General features: G+C 36.2%; 1 protein-coding gene across 5 annotated transcripts in view; it reads right to left on the minus strand.

Annotated features, from left to right (window-relative positions):
• The window catches only part of csmd3a (CUB and Sushi multiple domains 3a), a 598,216-nt gene that overhangs the window by 113,554 nt on the left and 467,344 nt on the right, over positions 1-17,318 (minus strand). For all 5 annotated transcript variants that reach the window (XM_068214255.2, XM_068214256.2, XM_021467030.3 and 2 more), the window contains 2 exons: positions 14,767-14,952; positions 10,726-10,899 (listed from right to left, as the gene is read on the minus strand). In XM_068214255.2, the coding sequence (XP_068070356.1) occupies positions 10,726-10,899; positions 14,767-14,952 (360 nt within the window). The remainder of the gene's footprint in view (positions 1-10,725; positions 10,900-14,766; positions 14,953-17,318) is intronic.

Below are 17,318 nucleotides of genomic sequence, written 5' to 3' on the forward strand. Positions count from 1 at the left end.
GATGCTTTGCTTCCGGTGAGGACTTAAAGAAACTTGTTCATGCTTTTATCACCAGCAGAGCGGATTACTGTAATGGACTCCTCACTGGCCTTCCCAAAAAGACAGTCAGACAGTTCCAGCTGATCCAGGATTCTAACCAGAACCAGAAAATCAGAGCACATCACACCTGTCCTCAGGTTTTTACACTGGCTCCCATTTACATTCAGAATAGCTTTTAAAGTATTATCACTTTGTCTTTAAATCACTGAATGACCGCCATACATGACAGATATGCTAACTGAAAACAAACATAACAGATGCCTCAGATCATTAGGATCAAGTAAATTAGAAATTCCAAAAGTTCAGTCAAAGCAGGGTGAATCAGTCTTCAGCTACTACGCCCCCTGCTGCTGGAATCAGCTTCCAGAAATGATCAGATGTGCTCCAACATTAGGCACATTCAAATCAAGACTGAAAACACATCTGTTTAGCTGAGCCTTTACTGAATGAGCACTGTGCTACATCCCACAGATACCAGTAGTATGTCTTTGTTTTCTGTTATTTTCTTTAAAACATGTTTTAACACATTTTAATCTGTTTTTAATCTGTTTATATTATTTTATTCTTGTTTAAAGGTTCACAAAACCCTCAAGTACATTTTGGAGATTTTAACAGGTTTGTGTGTGTGTTGAGCATCAGTTAAGACAATGTTAGCACCTGTTAGCTTTAATTGTGGGAAAAACTGGATAATTTGGAGCTTTTGTCAGCTAATTTCAGCTTCCGGGTTTAAAATGATTTTTGGGACGGATCAAAATCGGTGACGTACCGCAAAACTGTAAGTCCAAAGATGACGCATCGAGTTCTTATTATTATTCAAAGCGGAGTTTTCTTATACTATGAGAAGAGCCGGCTTCTTAATTATTCATGACTGCACGTGCTTTCGGAGGGCAAAACACAGACCTGCCAGTGCCAAGCTGTGAGACCCTATGTTGATGACTGAATGAGATCGCGTCCACGGACCCACAACACACAGTATTTAGCTGTTCATGAAGGGTCGTATGTGTTTGTTTCCATGACCCTTGGGGTTTGTTGCATGTTTGTCCCCGCGATGCTGTCAGGGCCGATGCAGCAAAGCTGTTTGTGTGCAGCAAGCATTTTTGTCGGGAGAGCAGTACAAGAACCAGAGAATGGCGGAAGTTGTCTTTTATCAGGAGTTCGTTCACATCTAGACACATCGCCGTGCTGCTGTGTTTGCCTAAATCCTCCAGATTATGAGCAGGGCTAACGGTTAAAATAGAGAGGGCAAGAGACCTGCTGCACTAAATTTGCATTCAGACCCGGGTATTGAGGGAAAAGTCCTCATTCATAGTGTTTATATGAACACCAATATCTTTATAATGATATAAATTGTGGTTGTGTGTATATGAAATTACAAAAGACAAATGTAGCAGGGGTTTAATTACTGTTTATTTCTTTGCATTTTAACTTTGTAAACTATAAAATCATGCTTCGAAAGTGGGGGGTGTCATGGCTCTTCAAGTAAAGCACTTTGAATTACCATCATGTATGAAATGTGCTATGTAATTAAACTTGCCTTTCCTTAAATATCAAAGAAAAAATATTTAGAATGAGAACCAGAAATGACCATAAATAAGCAAAAAATAAATAAATAAATAAATTGAATCGAGTCTTTCCAAAACAGTATTACAGACTTATGTTAAACATTACACTGTATTAAAGTTTCCGTATTTTGTGATTCACAAGTGTTTTCCATTTATTTACAGTTGTGAATTGCATTGAGGGACCTTAATCTCTGCTGGCTTTTTTGTCGAAAATTCAACTGTACAGTTTAACTAAGTGACTTCTGTTAACATTTTAGCAGTTTGAAGCAATATGTTGTATATGAGATCAAACTCTGATGTGGAAGTGAAAAATAAGGCATGTCTATAAGCAGTGGGACAAAAATAACAGTTACTTCCGTCCTCACAGGCCATTTAAACCTGATTTACTTTTAAACTGAAAAACTTGAGATTGCAAGCTCAAGGATGTGTTATTGCACTAAATAACCTGTAGATTAATCATAATGCATGAAAAGAGAAACACAACTTGCAATATGAAAAAAACCCACTGCAATACTACACTTAAAAACTGAAATTCTGAGCAAACGGTGTGACATGGTCCTGAAATCAGCTGATATTTGGCAGCTCCATCAAGGGTTGCATGCTGAATGTGCTGTTATAGCCCGGAAAGCAAATGTTGTCAGGGCTTCGAGAAAATCACTTTGCTACTTTCGTCCCACGTTACTTTCATCCCGCTCTCCCCTACTATTTTAAATCTGCCACTTTTTATTTTGAAAAGAAGGCTGGGAGCATAATCTCATTTAAATTTAAAGCAACAGTCACCAAAATAACACAATAAGATCAAAGCCTAAAATGGCCAGATTCATAGAGTTATAAATAATTATTTGTATATTATTTTGAGCTGAAACTTTACATACACACTCTAGGGACCATCAGAGACTTATTTTACATCTTGTTAAATGGGCATAATAGGTGTCCTTTAATATTTAAAATGATTTATCTTAGTTACTTCAAAAGAAAGAATTCCTCGAACCAGAAGTGCAACACCTAATTTAAAATGCAATAGATAAGTGTGGAAAAAAAAATAGATGGGAAGGAAATGGACTCGCGAACATATAAGGATTTCCAGTAATAGAGACTCAGGATTGCTTTTGAATGTCCCAGAAATCCAGAGGTACAGTCTTGACATCAAACCTCCTGAGAAGTGGCGAGTGTGTTCACACAGAATAAAGAAGTAACGCTAGAAAGACACTGAAAAAGCCCTGAGGAAAAGCGTTTCTCAGAGGTTTCTCTGTCAAAGCCCTGGAGGATTCAACTTATGCTTCATTTCGGTCTCTGATGTTTTTCCTCAAACTCCTCAGACATTAAAAGTGCATAGCACGCTGTACAGTATGAGTAAAATGTGAGTAATACAGTTAGCATACATTAGAAGAGTCTAAGAGATGCAAATGATTAAGTAATTTAAAATAGTATTCAGACCTGTAGCCAGGAGGAGTTCAGGTGGTACTTAAGACCCACCCTCACTGACAAGGATCCAGAATTTGTAACATACATGAGCTCATTTGTATTATTTTGACTGCTATGGCATCATAAATGGTAAAAATTGCCTATCGAAAAAGGTTGTTGTGACTTTAGCTAATCTGTTTTGGTCATTGCATACAAATATTTTTCATGAGGTCAACATCCAGCTGTGCAAGAAAACATATCTGATGCAAGTGAAGTCATCTTTCCGTATTTTTTTTACCTAAAGAAAACATTGTGCAAGTGAGTTTTATTCGAAATCTTGGCCCTTATTGAACGATGTAGGAGTTACAACCATTTGCATATGTGCCTCCCACTTGTTAAGGGTTTAAAAATTATTGGACAGAATACTAATTACAAATCAAACTTTCACTTTTTAATACTTGGTTGCAAATCCTTTGCAGTCACTTACAGCCAGACGTCTGGAACGCATAGACATCACCAGTGATGCTCTGCTAGGCCTCTACAACAACTTCAGCTCTACAGTCTTCAATTCCTGCTTGTTTTTGGGGCATTTTCCCTTCAGTTTTGTCTTCAGCAAGTGAAATACATGCTCAATCGGATTCAGATCAGACGATTGACTAGGCCATTGCATAACATTCCATTTCTTTCCCTTCAAAAACTTTTTGGTTGCTTTTGCAGTATGCTTTGAGTTATTCTCCATCTGCACTGAACAGGTGTGAGTTTTTCACAGAGACTTCAACAAAGGGTAAAAATCTTGATGGTTCTGTGGGTCTCGTCTATCAAATCTGATCTTTATTTTGTATTGTCTATTGGATTTAAGTCAGGTGATTGGCTGGGCCATTCTACAGCTTGACTTTCTTTCTCTGAAAGCTTTTGAGAGTCTCCTTGGCTGTGTTTTTAAATCATTGTCCTGCTGAAATGTCCACCCTGGTTTCATCTTCATCATCCTGCTAATGTAGATGTTGGACAGAAGCAGCTAATATTAATTTACAATGGCGAAGGGCAGAGGATTGCTGAAGAACTACTAAGAGATTTCAGCTGCTGTCTAAGCTTTTACTACCTTTCTACACGTCTCTTTCCTTGTGTTCAATACTTTTTTCCTGTGTCATTTCATTGTATTAACCATAACTTAATTTGTAAACTAATAAGATTTGTTTGCTTTGCATATATGGATTTCTTTGGTTGCTACCAACATCTAGGGAAATTTACAAGTAAATGACACCTTTAAAAATATGTTTTCTGAGAAAAATGGTGACATTTTCAATACTTATTTTTTCCTACTGTATGTGTGTGTGTGTATTTGTGTACAGCAAACTTTGTAACAGGATTTGTGTGAGACTCATCGTATCAGAAAGGCTTGACTAAACTCCACAACAAATACATTAATTACAAATTACTTGATGTTCTTGATTAATGAGCTGGATTTCTGCTTCATCCGTGTCTGTCTCTGTCACTGACTGCTGTTTATCTGACGTAACGCATGAAAAGCAGACTGAATGGTGGGCAGAGAGAACCAGCTCATGTGCATTTAAAGGCACAGGCTACAAAAACAGCTATACTGTAGTCAGACACCAAAATAGGCTTGTTCTGCCTTGTATAATGAATAATCTGACTGGTATTTTGAGATTAAACTTTACAGACACATTCTGGACACACCAAAGACATATCTTACATCTTATAAAAGGGGTAAATAAAAAAATATTTTTACATTATTCCTTGGAGTGAACTCACTCACGATGCACCATGGATCTGCTGATGCTCATGTATGCATGCAGTGACTGTGCAAGTGTAGTTTGATGTATATGTTGACCAATGCAAGCTCCTGAGTAAATAAATCATGAGGATTGATTATACGTCAGTATGCAAATTTGAAAAATGTATTTAAATAAAATGCATACATGTCTTTCTCTACTTCCATTTATATGCCAGTGTTAATTCACGTCACAAGTTACAGACTCATGCAGCAGTTACATAGCATACAGTAGTGATGTAGTAGCCTATTGAGATCAGTCAAAAAGACAAAATCAGACAGCGAGGGAAACTAGATGAATTCAGAAAACGAGGAAACCTCCTGCTGTTTTTGGGTCAGTGCATGAAGCAGATGCAGCGCTGCATACCAATGCACATGAAGATGAATGTGTGTGTGTGTGTGTGTGTGTGTGTGTGTGTGTGTGATCTCTACAGAGACTTCTGGAAAGCACAGTTTAAATGTACATTGCTGCATTTTCTACCAACAAAAAGAAACACATCCTAAAATTAGATATGCAATATTTCTCAATTAAATCTTTGAGCTTACTAAGGTGTGATTTGTTTAATTAAAATAAAGTAAACACTGTAATATTATAGTAAAATAGATCAAATGTTAAATATTTTTCTTTTAAAAGAAAATGAATTTAATAAAGGCAAACACGCCAAAAGAAAAACAAAAAACAAAAACAAAATAGTGTTTCGGGTCTCCCGAGTTCGAGTCCTGACTTGTGGTCTTTTCTCGATCCTAGCCCTCTTTCTCTCCACCACTCCACTTCCTGTCAATATACTTTTCTTTCAAATAAAGCCAAAAATGACAAACAATATAGAAAAAAAATGCACAAACGCATTTTTCACTGGTAAAAAGCCGGGGTGCTTGAAACGTGCTTTTTGTGTGAGCCTTTTTAATTTAATAAATTGATATTTTTTGGAACTTTTAAGTTGTTGCCTTTTTGATCATAAAAAATGCCAAATAACAAATCTTAAAAAAAAAAAAAAAAAAAAAAAACTGAATTTCAGGTGTCCCGAGTTCGAGTTCCAGCTCGTTGACTTTTCCCAATCCCATCCCTCTCTCTATAATTTGAAATATTTTTATATATAAAATTAGTAAAATAAAATACATTTACATATTATAAAATAAAATTGAATAATTTAATGAAAGCAAAAGAAGTGTGTTTAAATTGGTGTTTAAAATGAATAAATCTTTTACTTCAATCATTGATTCATTTTCTTTTCGGCTTAGTCTCCTTGTTAATCAGGGGTTGCCACAGCGGAATAAACCACCAACTTATCCAGCATATGTTTTTATGCAGTGGATGCCATTCAGGCCGCAACCAAATACTGGGAAACACCAATACACACTCTTTCACATACATACACTATACGGACAATTTAGCCTACCCAATTAACCTAAAGCGCATGTCTTTGGACTGTGGGGGAAACTGAAGCACCTGGAAGAAACCCACGCGAACACTGGGAGAACATGCAAACTCCACAGAGAATGCCAACTGGCCCAGCCAGGGCTCGACCAGTGAACTTCTTGCTGTGAGGCGATCGTGCTACTCACTGTGCCATCGTGACGCAAACTCTTTAGGTTAATAAATCTTAGCTAATAAAGGGTAATAAAGAATAATGGAAACACTTTACTTTGAGTATCAGTAGACTGTCTGCTTAATATCTGTTGATACTGCTCCTTCAACAGACATTTCACTGACTATAAAGATTTTTGCAAATACATGTCAACTTACGATGACCCCAACCCCGACCTAACAGTCGCATTCATTCATACATTCATTTTCTTGTCGGCTTAGTCCCTTTATTAATTCCGTGTTATGAACCGCCAACTTATCCAGCAAGTTTTTTTTTCATGCAGCGGATGCCCTTCCAGCCGCAACCGGGGTTTCTAGGAAACATCCACACACACATTTACACACGCACCCATACACTACGGACAATTTAGCCTACCCAATTCACCTGTACCGCATGTCTTTGGACTGTGGGGGAAACCGGAGCACCCAGGGGAAACCCACGGGAAGGCAGGGAGAACATGCAAACTCCACACAGAAACGCCAACTGAGCCGAGGCTCGAACCAGCGACCCAGCGACCTTCTTGCTGTGAGGCGACAGCACTACCTACAGCGCCACTGCCTTGCCCCATGTAGATGCAATGCAACTTAATTCAACAAACGGACCATTAAAATTAAAATGTGACTAAATTAATGTGTGAGATGCAAAACTGAATTTAGTGTGAATTTAGAGTCTTTTATGTCAGTGTTCAGAAATCATTATCATATGCAGATTTTTCCTGCTTATTATTATTAATTTTATTAGCATTAAGATGATCAATCTTTCATTTTAATGAAAACATTACTGTATTTTTCCTTAAATGCAGCCCTGATGAGAATGAGGAACTATAAAAATATGTATTTATTTATTATTATTTATACATTTCTCACAAAAAAATAAACCAAAAACTGAATTATTATGAATTATTATCACAGATGTATTAGATATATGTGTGTTAAGCTTTAAGCCAAATATCCTACTTTAATTTGTCTAGTTCAATCAATCAATCAAACAATCAATCAATCAATCAATCAATCAATCAATCAATCAATCAATCAATCAATCAATCAATCAATCAATCAATCAATCAATCAATCAATCAATCAATCAATCAATCAATCAATCAATCAATCAACCAATCAATCAATCAATCAATCAATTGTAAAACCGTATCACAATTTCAAATCATTAGATTTGATTTTGATATTATGATGCAAGGTAAAATTTTCCAGCATTTCTACTCTACATTTACATGTTTAGTTCAATGATACAAGCCATTTATGTGTGAATTACTGAGGAGTTTACCAACAATTTCAGACTAGTTTATTTTGGATTACATACAACTTCTGAGTGAAGCATTCAATTAAATTCTAAATCTAAATTTAATGGCCACTTTAAAATAATGTTTCATTAGGTAATGGTTGTTAATGTATTTACTAATGTAATCTAAGAATGAACAAGACCTTGTACAGCATTTATTAGCTCAACATTTACTAACGCATTATTAAAATCCATTCCATGCGCTGTTATCAAATCAACAATTCACTTTATTCCAATGAACTAATCCACTATAATACATATACTAATATTATAATAAATAAATACCGTAATATATGTATTGTTCACATTAGTAATAATAACATTAACAATAACTAATACAATATTATTATTAAGTTACCAAAATATCCCTATAAATCCATAAACTATACTTTTAAAATCTTCTAGGTTTGTACAACAGCATTGTGTGAGATACAAATCTTCCTTTTTAATCTCATTAGCACATGCTTATTTCATTTCAGCATGTGCAGATGCATCAACTCTCGTATGACCTTAGAAGACTTGATGTACAGTTTTTCTGGTCTGGTTGTGAAGCTTAAAGAAAAACTCGCACAGGTCTGATGGCAAATAATGACGACGTTTCATTAACAGATGAACTGTTCCTTAAATAGATAAATCTGTGCATGTTAGCTGGAATCAAACCGACAGCTTGTCAGTAAGAAGAAATGGAGTAGTGTGTCACGCAGTGACAGAAGTCATTATTCAGCTCAGCTTAATTAACTTGTTTTAGGCTGACACATAATGACAGGAAATAAGAACCAAGACAAAGATGAGCTCCACTCAACAATGTGCTCATTCAAATGTATGATTTCGCTTTCAAACATGAATCAAGGCCTGAACAAGCAGACACAAAGGAATTACACGTTATCTGACTAAAGTTATAAGCCACCAGGGGTCGTGCTTTACTGTGATTTTACCATAAGAAAAAAAGAAAACAGAGAAAATTTTGATGTCATTTAAAATCTGCTTTTTTTTTAGCCCATAAAGTGATGTTTGGGCAGTTCTGTGAAGAAAGTTACTGCGGAAAAAAAAAGTATGATCTCTCTCTTTCAGGGAGAGATTCTCTTTCTTTTCATTCCACAGGAATATACTTTACATGACGGTAACTTATGTATTTCTGTACCTTATTAGATGTATCTGTGCTAGGCTTTAAAGCCAAATATCATACTTTAATCTATCTAGTTCAATCAATCTATCAATTAATTTATCAATCAATCAACAAACCAACCAATTAGCCAACAAACCCACCAACCAAATAATCAACCAACCAAACAATCAACCATCCAACCAACCAACCAACCAACCAACCAACCAACCAACCAACCAACCAACCAACCAACCAACCAACCCACAAACTAATTAAATAATCAACCAACCAACCAACCACCCAACTAATCAACCATTTTTTCCCAACAAACCAACCAACCAACCGACCAACCAACCAACCAACCAACCAACCAACCAACCAACCAACCAACCAACCAACCAACCAGCCAGCCAGCCAACTAACCAACCAACCAACCAACCAACCAACCAATCAATCAATCAATCAATCAATCTACAAACTAATTAAATAATCAACCAACCAACCAACCACCTAACTAATCAACCATTTTTTTCCCAACAAACCGACCAACCAACCAACCAACCAATAATCAATGAACCCAGCAACTAATTAACTTCACAACCAACAAACATGTTTTCCAAATAACCAACCAACCAACCAACCAACCAACCAACCAACCATTTTTTTCTAATCAATCAACCAACCAACAAACCAAACAATCAACCCCAGCCAACCAACTAACGAATCAATCACTCAACCAATCAATTATCCAACCAAACAACCAACTATTTTTTTCAACCAACCAATCAAACAACCAACCGACCAACCAACCAACCAACCAACCAACCAACCAACCAACCAACCAACTATTCAATCAAAACAACCAACCAATTAATTGATCAATTAACCAATCAACCAACCAATTCTTTTTTTCAACCAAACAACCAACCAATCAGCCAACCATCTAATTAACCAACCAACCAATGATTCAACCAATCAACTAATCAACCAATAAACCAACAAACCAACCACTATTGGTAATTGTGATAAAAAAAAATCTCATATATTCAACGGCATCATCTTGTTATCAATCATATTTAAATTCCAGATTCAAATTCTGCTTTGTTTGCAAACGAATCCGAGGCAGAATTAAGTGAGCAAAGGACCAAGTTCTTACTGATGCATTTAAAAAGTTATTTAAAAATGAAGTTCTTACTCATGAGAAAGACGGTCTTTTTTCTCAAAAGTCTTCTTGTCTTTAGTAATTCACTTTCAGTTTCTTTGTAGACCTGCATTTGCGTCATTATTTATGTACAATGAAGGGCGGTGCAAAAATGGCAGTAACAGAAGTAGGCATTGTACTTCTGTGTAGGTTGAGTTTAGCCACACTCTTATAAATTAAAGGGCAGCTAAAATATAAGCTGTAATTAGACTAAAGAAACAATTTTGAAGAGAATTAAAATAGCATATTATTGATATACTATAGGATACACACTCTTTTCCTCTCCATATGCACCAGACCCTTTCTTTTAAACACTCTATGTTTCTGGGAAAACATCATGCAATTCTGAGTGTGCTTTATATAGGTAGGTGGCTTGACAACACAACCTTTCCTCTCTGTGTGCACATGTATGTGTGTGTATGTGTATTTAAAATAAAAATCTTGCTAATCTTAGACTTCGCATGGCATTGATGTTATGGCTAACAATTTTTTAGACATCCCTTCATACTTCAGTTTCTTATCCAATCTTCTGACCAATCAAATGCTCTGTAGTATCTGACATGCCCCGCCCCCTTCAAGACACTTCTCATTTGCTTTTCATTTGATGCACTTGATCTCAACCGGTCTCACTGATAAAGTTGTTTTTCAATGAGGGAAAGAGGTACTATTTTCCACAATATACATCGAATAAAAATGCACATTTGAAGTACGTCATGGGACCTTTAACATTTGATGCATCTTACCTGAGCAATGAGGTTGCGAGCCACCCCACTGGCCGTTCAGTTGGCAGGCTCGGGTGGATTCACCAATCAAAACTCTGTCTTCTAAACACCTGTAGTGAACTGTTGAACCGAAGGTGAATTTGTCTCCTGTTACAACCGCATGAGGAGGAGAACCAGGGTGACCACAGTCCACCTCTGCAGAAGAAAAAAATAAATAAATGACATGATAATTAAACAGATAGGTCTACGCACCATGTCTCTTGTTTTAATGTCTATCATTTTAGGCACTCCTCATGTACTTTTACTTCATGCTTCTTGTTTTATTGGTTATTTTGGCTAATATGCCACATTCTGATTGGATGATTGTTGTCATGTCATCACCAAGTTCACATTCTCATGTCAACAAGACAAATCAAGTCCCGTCCTTGTGCTGTACAAAGGTACAAATTACAAATACCCAAATTACTGTAATTAAGTAGCTTTTCTCAGGAATTGTAATAAAACGTGTCTTTTTACTTTCTCTTGAATACATTTTTAGAGCAGCATTGGTGCTTTTACTTAACTTCCAGTCACTGCTTTTGTCTCTGAGGATTGAAAAAAATCCTGTCCTAGCAAAATCACACATACTGAACCACCTTAAGACATGCAGCAAACTGTTTGGAAGCATTAAAAGTGCCCAAGAAGATACTTTACACGAAAAAACCCAGAGACTGTTTACACTTTGTTACTGATGACCCAGTCGGAGTTCGAACCAGCAACCTTCTTGCTGTGAGCCGATTGTGCTACCCACTGCGCCACTCTGCTGCCTCTCATCAGACATATAATAATAATATATCTGACATAATCATATCTGCTTTTTAATGGAAATTCTGAATAACACGACAATAAAAGCTGACCCCACTTGACTCCGAATGATTGGCGTTCCTAGATCTTTGCAAATGTGGAGATGTTACAGTGAAGGTCTGCAGGCACAGATTCTGTGTGGGTCGGTCTGTAACCCTTTCTGAAGATGTCACCAGAAACAAGTGCTGCGTGGGTGAATTTTAGCAAAGTGAAAGAGGACACTGTACAATGCAACATTTGCAAGATTGCATGGAACACATATCTAAATTTAGACACTTTCAAACACTGCCTTTGAGTAACCCCTCCATCTCTAAATAAGACGAATAGCACTGGGTTTGCATGCTGTGAGCAACATTCAAACATTCATTCATTCATTTTCCTTCGGCTCAGTCCCTCTATTTTTTGGGTTGCCACAGCAGAAGGAACTGCCAACTTATCCAGCATATGTTTATAGAGCGGATGCACTATTCAGCTGCAACCCAGTACTGGGAAATACCCATACACACTCATTCACACTCATACACTACGGCCAATTTAGCTTATTCAATTCACCTGTGGGGGAAACCGGAGCACGAGGAAACCAACACCAAATCAGGGAGAACATGCAAACTCCACACAGAAATGCCAACTGACGCAGTCGAGGCTCGAACCAGCAACCTTCTTGCTGAGGCAACAGTGCTAACCACTGTGTTGCCACATTAAAATATGCCTCATTTATTTTATTACATTTTTTTATGAGGACCAGGATATTTTAGGGCAACAACAAACTTATTTAGGCAGTTTGAGTGTGTGTGTGTGTGTGTTGAATAATTGTCCATCATACATCATTTACATCAATTTTACAGTATTTGAAAGTAGTCTGTACTGTACTGTACTGGAAGACACAGTTAATAAAAGGGAACACTATGGGGCAAGTCTGAGTGCTTGGTGGTTTTTGTATTGTTTTCAGTTTAATTCTAGCCTTGTTTTTCATGACACCTTGGACTCATGTTTCTGCCATTGGTTCCTTAGGGTGATATGCTAGCTTCTGATTGGATGGTCATCACCACCTCACATGTGCATTATTCAATAGTTTGGAACATAAGGACTGCATCCATACATCTCTGAAATGACTCAAATACTTATTAATAAAGTCATCTGGAATGGCAAAGAAAGCATTTTTGCAGGACTCCCAGAGTTCATCAAGATTCTTTGGATTCATCTTTAATGCCTCCTCCTTCATCTTACCCCAGACATGCTCAATAATGTTTATGTCTGGTGACTGGCCTGGCCAATCCTGGAGCACGTTGACCTTCTTTGCTTTCGGGAACTTTGACGTGGAGGCTGGAGTATGAGTAAGAGAGCTATCCTGCTGAAGAATTTGCCCTCTCTTGTGGTTTGTAATGTAATGAGCAGCACAAATGTCTTGATACCTCAGGCTGTTGATGTTGCTATCCACTCTGCAGATCTCTCGCACGCCTCCATACAGAATGTAACCCCAAACCATGATTTTTCCTTCACCAAACTTGACTGATTTCTCTGAGAATCTTGGGTCTATCCGGCTTAAAATATGTCTTCTGCAGTATTTGTGATGATTGGGATGCAGTTCAACAGATGATTTATCGGAAAAATCCTTTTGCCACTTAGCCAAATAATCAACTAGAAAAAGTTGTTTGTTAGAAAAAGTCAAGTTACTTTTTGTTACTCCAACAACTGGGATCAATGACAAGACTTTTGCCAGTTAGTGTACACATGTGCCTGGTTTTTTTTTCTGTCAGCTTTGCATTTTGACTGTTTGACAGCATCTTATGATGCACAGGTTAGTGTCAGCTTGCGTTTAATTCAAGTATTAATACATTTTTATGGCCCAAAACAATATTGTGCGTCTAATTAATATGTTTCGTGTCAAGGAACCATGAAAAAAGTGGAATAAAGTACATACAGATGTTTGTTTTCACACAATAAAGCCCTTTAGTCTTATCCAACAGTGTTACGCTTTGCTTTGGGCTGCTGATAAGCCTTTCAGGCTTTATTTTTTGACAAAAGGCTCCTTGATGTGCTTTATTCATTCATTTATTCATTAATTTTCATTCGGCTTAATTTCTATTAAGAGGTCACCACAGCGGATTGAACCGCCAACTATTCCAGCATATGTTTTATGCAGTGGATGCCCTTCACATTTATGCTGCTCATCTACCTAGGACTGGGAAACACTTATACACACTCTCACATTCACACACACACACACACTCATACACTGTAGACAATTTAGTTTATTCAATTCACCTATAGCGTATGTCTTTGGACTGTGAGAACATACAAACTCCCCAAAGATCAGCCAGGACTCGAATCAGTGACCTTGATGTGCTTTATCTTTTACTCTAATGATGTGTGCAATAATTAGCGAATGATTCCCAACGTCTGGGGGAGTCTAGAGCCTGGATTTATTACGAGTACACAAACACAAGAGCGAAGATTTCCCTGTGATCCATTCCTTTCAGATGTGTGAAGTGTGTATCTGTGTGCACACCTCAACAGCAATTATTCATCTCTTATGCGACACTCAAAAAACACACAAGCTTTTTTTTAAATTAAATTTAGCTAAGCTTCTTTTCAGGCCTGTTTTTTTGATGTCTGCTTTCTTTTGAATTGGAAATGCACCTGAGCAACACCCAAGGAGGTTAACATTTTCATAATATTCATCAGGCTGAAAGAGGTGCTTATTAAAATTCCCAGTCTAAGAGCAGCAAGTATCCTCTCTGTCGCACCAAAGTAAAGTGCAGAATTATCTTGTGTACACTTGAGAGGAAAAAACAAGACTAATAGACAGCTAGCAGGACGGTGGCTTTCTTTCCCGGTGCAAACAGCTCGACGAGAATTGGTCAAATTCAGGTTTGAAGCAATTACCGGGACAGAGATGGAAAGTGAGAGCAGGAGGCAATTACTATCTCACAGGCAAATGAACACATCTCTTTAATGAATGTGTGCTTGCTCTTGACCTTAATACTCTACGCTTTGGCAAACCACAGTAAAGGTGTGCTAAATTCACCACTGTCCACTGTTCAGACTCAAACTCTGAAGGCTTTTACACAGACAGCATCTTTGAACCCGGCGCTGCACTTGACTGCATGTTGGCGAACCCGTGACACATTCTGTCGCCTCGCAGACGGCAAGAGTTCAAAGATTGTGGATGATAAAGAGGCCAAATAATGAGAAATAAAGTGATGGGAGCGGACGTACCCAGGCATTCTGGTAATGGCTTGTCCCAGTAGCCCACCGGCTGGCAGGTCAGAACCGATGACCCGAAGAGGTAATAGCCTGGATTGCAGTCATAGGACACCACGGTCCCGAAAGTGAAGTTTCCGTACTCAATTTTGCTCTTCCTGATTGAGTTGGCTGGTATTCCGGGATCAGTGCAGTTGACGACTGAAGAAAACAAACAGATGGAGAGGAACAAAAAAAACAATAGGAGAATCGTTATATAAGCAACACAAAATATGAAAATGTGTGTTTAAAGGTTTAAAAGAATAAAAGTGCAATTTAGACATTTATGATGACACTTTTTCACAAAGTAAACTGCATCCTATTTAATTGTACTTTTTTTAAGCAAAATGTAATGTGTATTATACATTTTTACAGCAGACTCCCACTAAAATGTAAATAAACACACACACACACACACACACACACACACACATATATATATATATATATATATATATATATATATATATATATATATATATATATATATATATATATATATATATACAACAGTTCTGTCTGGTTCTCGAATCTGATTGGCTGATAGCCGTGATGTATTTAAGTAATATCAGTACCTGTAAAGCCTCATTACCCTTTGTGTATGACTCCGCCCACATACAGCCAGCAAAAAGCAGACACAACAGATCTAAAGTTTAAAAGATGCTTGCTCAGCTGTTTAACTGTCAGCTTATGATTTGAATCCAACACGGAAGAAAGTAGTTCCTCATACAAAAGGGTTTTTGAGACTCTCCATGTTTAGTTTTGTTTTTATATACACAATTATGCCGTCAAACTGTTGTATAAACACAATATCACACGAGTAGCAGTATGATATGGCTGTATATCGGCACTGATGGGGGCACTAACGCCCTATTCAAACGGGGCGTCAGCGTCAACGCTTCCCATTCACTTTGAATGGGTGATGTCAGGCATTGCCGAACTGCATTGTGGATCCGTCGGCACCGCTTCAGAAGCGTTGCTCGCTGCAGAAGTTAGGACTAGCTCAACTTTTCAAGCACCAACGGAAGCGTCAGCCAATCAGATCACTGTATGCAAATACACCAGCTCAGACAGTGGTCTATTGCTGACTGGATTTCATTGGCTGACGGCATATATCTAAAAATATTAACTTACAAAAATAATCTTAAAATAATAATAAAGCAACAGAAAATTTTTGATATAACAACAACAAAATGAATAAATAAATAATTAAAAGTAATGTTAACCTTAAAATAAATAAATAATAGCAATGTAAACCATAAAATAAACAAATAAATAAATAATTAAATAAATACATGCACTGTAGACCTTAAAATAAATAAATAAATAAATAAATAAATGCAACGTAGACCTTAAAATAAATAAATAAAAAATAAATAAATAAAATGCAATGTAGACCTTAAAATAAATAAATAAATAAATAAATAAATGCAATGTAGACCTTAAAATAGATAAATAAATAAATAAATGCAACGTAGACCTTAAAATAAAAAAATTAAAAAATAAAAAGCAAATTAGACCTTAAAATAAATAAATAAATAAATGCAATGTAGACCCTAAAATAAATAAATAAAAAATGAATAAATAAATGAATGCAAGCTAGACCTTAAAATAAATTAATTAAAACAAATAAATGAATAAATAAAATGCATTTGTGACAATAGAAAAATAAATAATTTATTTTTCACAAGAAGTTTTTTTAGATAATGACTACATTAAAACAGTATGCCATAAATGAACCATTTTGACAAGATGTCTTGTATACAGTATGTCTAGAGACTTGCATTCATAAAATGTCCAAAACAATAATAAAATCTAGGATCATCCGTCCATTGTGTGAAGAGGATAATATAATATATTCTAAATTTCTTTTTTACTTAAAACCTGAGCATTGGTGCTGTTCCAGAACAATCTCTTCAAAAACATAACCTGAAGGACCTTTTGAGAATATTTCTTGAGGATTTTTTTTACCAATTGCTTTGAAAATCGCATGTTGAATCTAAAACTCCTATTATTTTCCTAACATAAAACTCTGAAAAGCTAAACTCTAAAACTTTTTAGAGTAACTTTTTTTTATTCTCTGTGCTTCCACATTTTCTCTCTATCAGCTCCAAATATGTTAATGGGGTATTGAATATCAATGGGAACTATACAGTACATTGTGCATTTATATATGAGTGTATCTATTTATTCATGTCTTCAAATTTTAAACAAACATCAAATTTTCACATTTCCTGTTTAATTTATTTAAATCATTTAAATTTCTTGGTTTTCATACATCCATTTATGATTTATAATTTTTTATTTCCCTTAAAGTTTTTTTTTGTAAAGTTAAATTAAATCTAATTACATTTTTTTATTCAATCTTAAAATGAAGCAGATCTTTCATTAAACTCTCACACTTTCACAATCATAAATACTTTATAATCATGACCGGGCCATTGATATGAATATGAAGGTCATTAAGTGTCGTTAGCTTAGTTATGTCATTTAAAATACAAAGATTACATTTTTTTTACTTCTTTATG

This window comes from Danio rerio, chromosome 16 (genome assembly GCF_049306965.1).
Source record: "Danio rerio strain Tuebingen ecotype United States chromosome 16, GRCz12tu, whole genome shotgun sequence".
Lineage (NCBI taxonomy): Eukaryota > Metazoa > Chordata > Actinopteri > Cypriniformes > Danionidae > Danio > Danio rerio.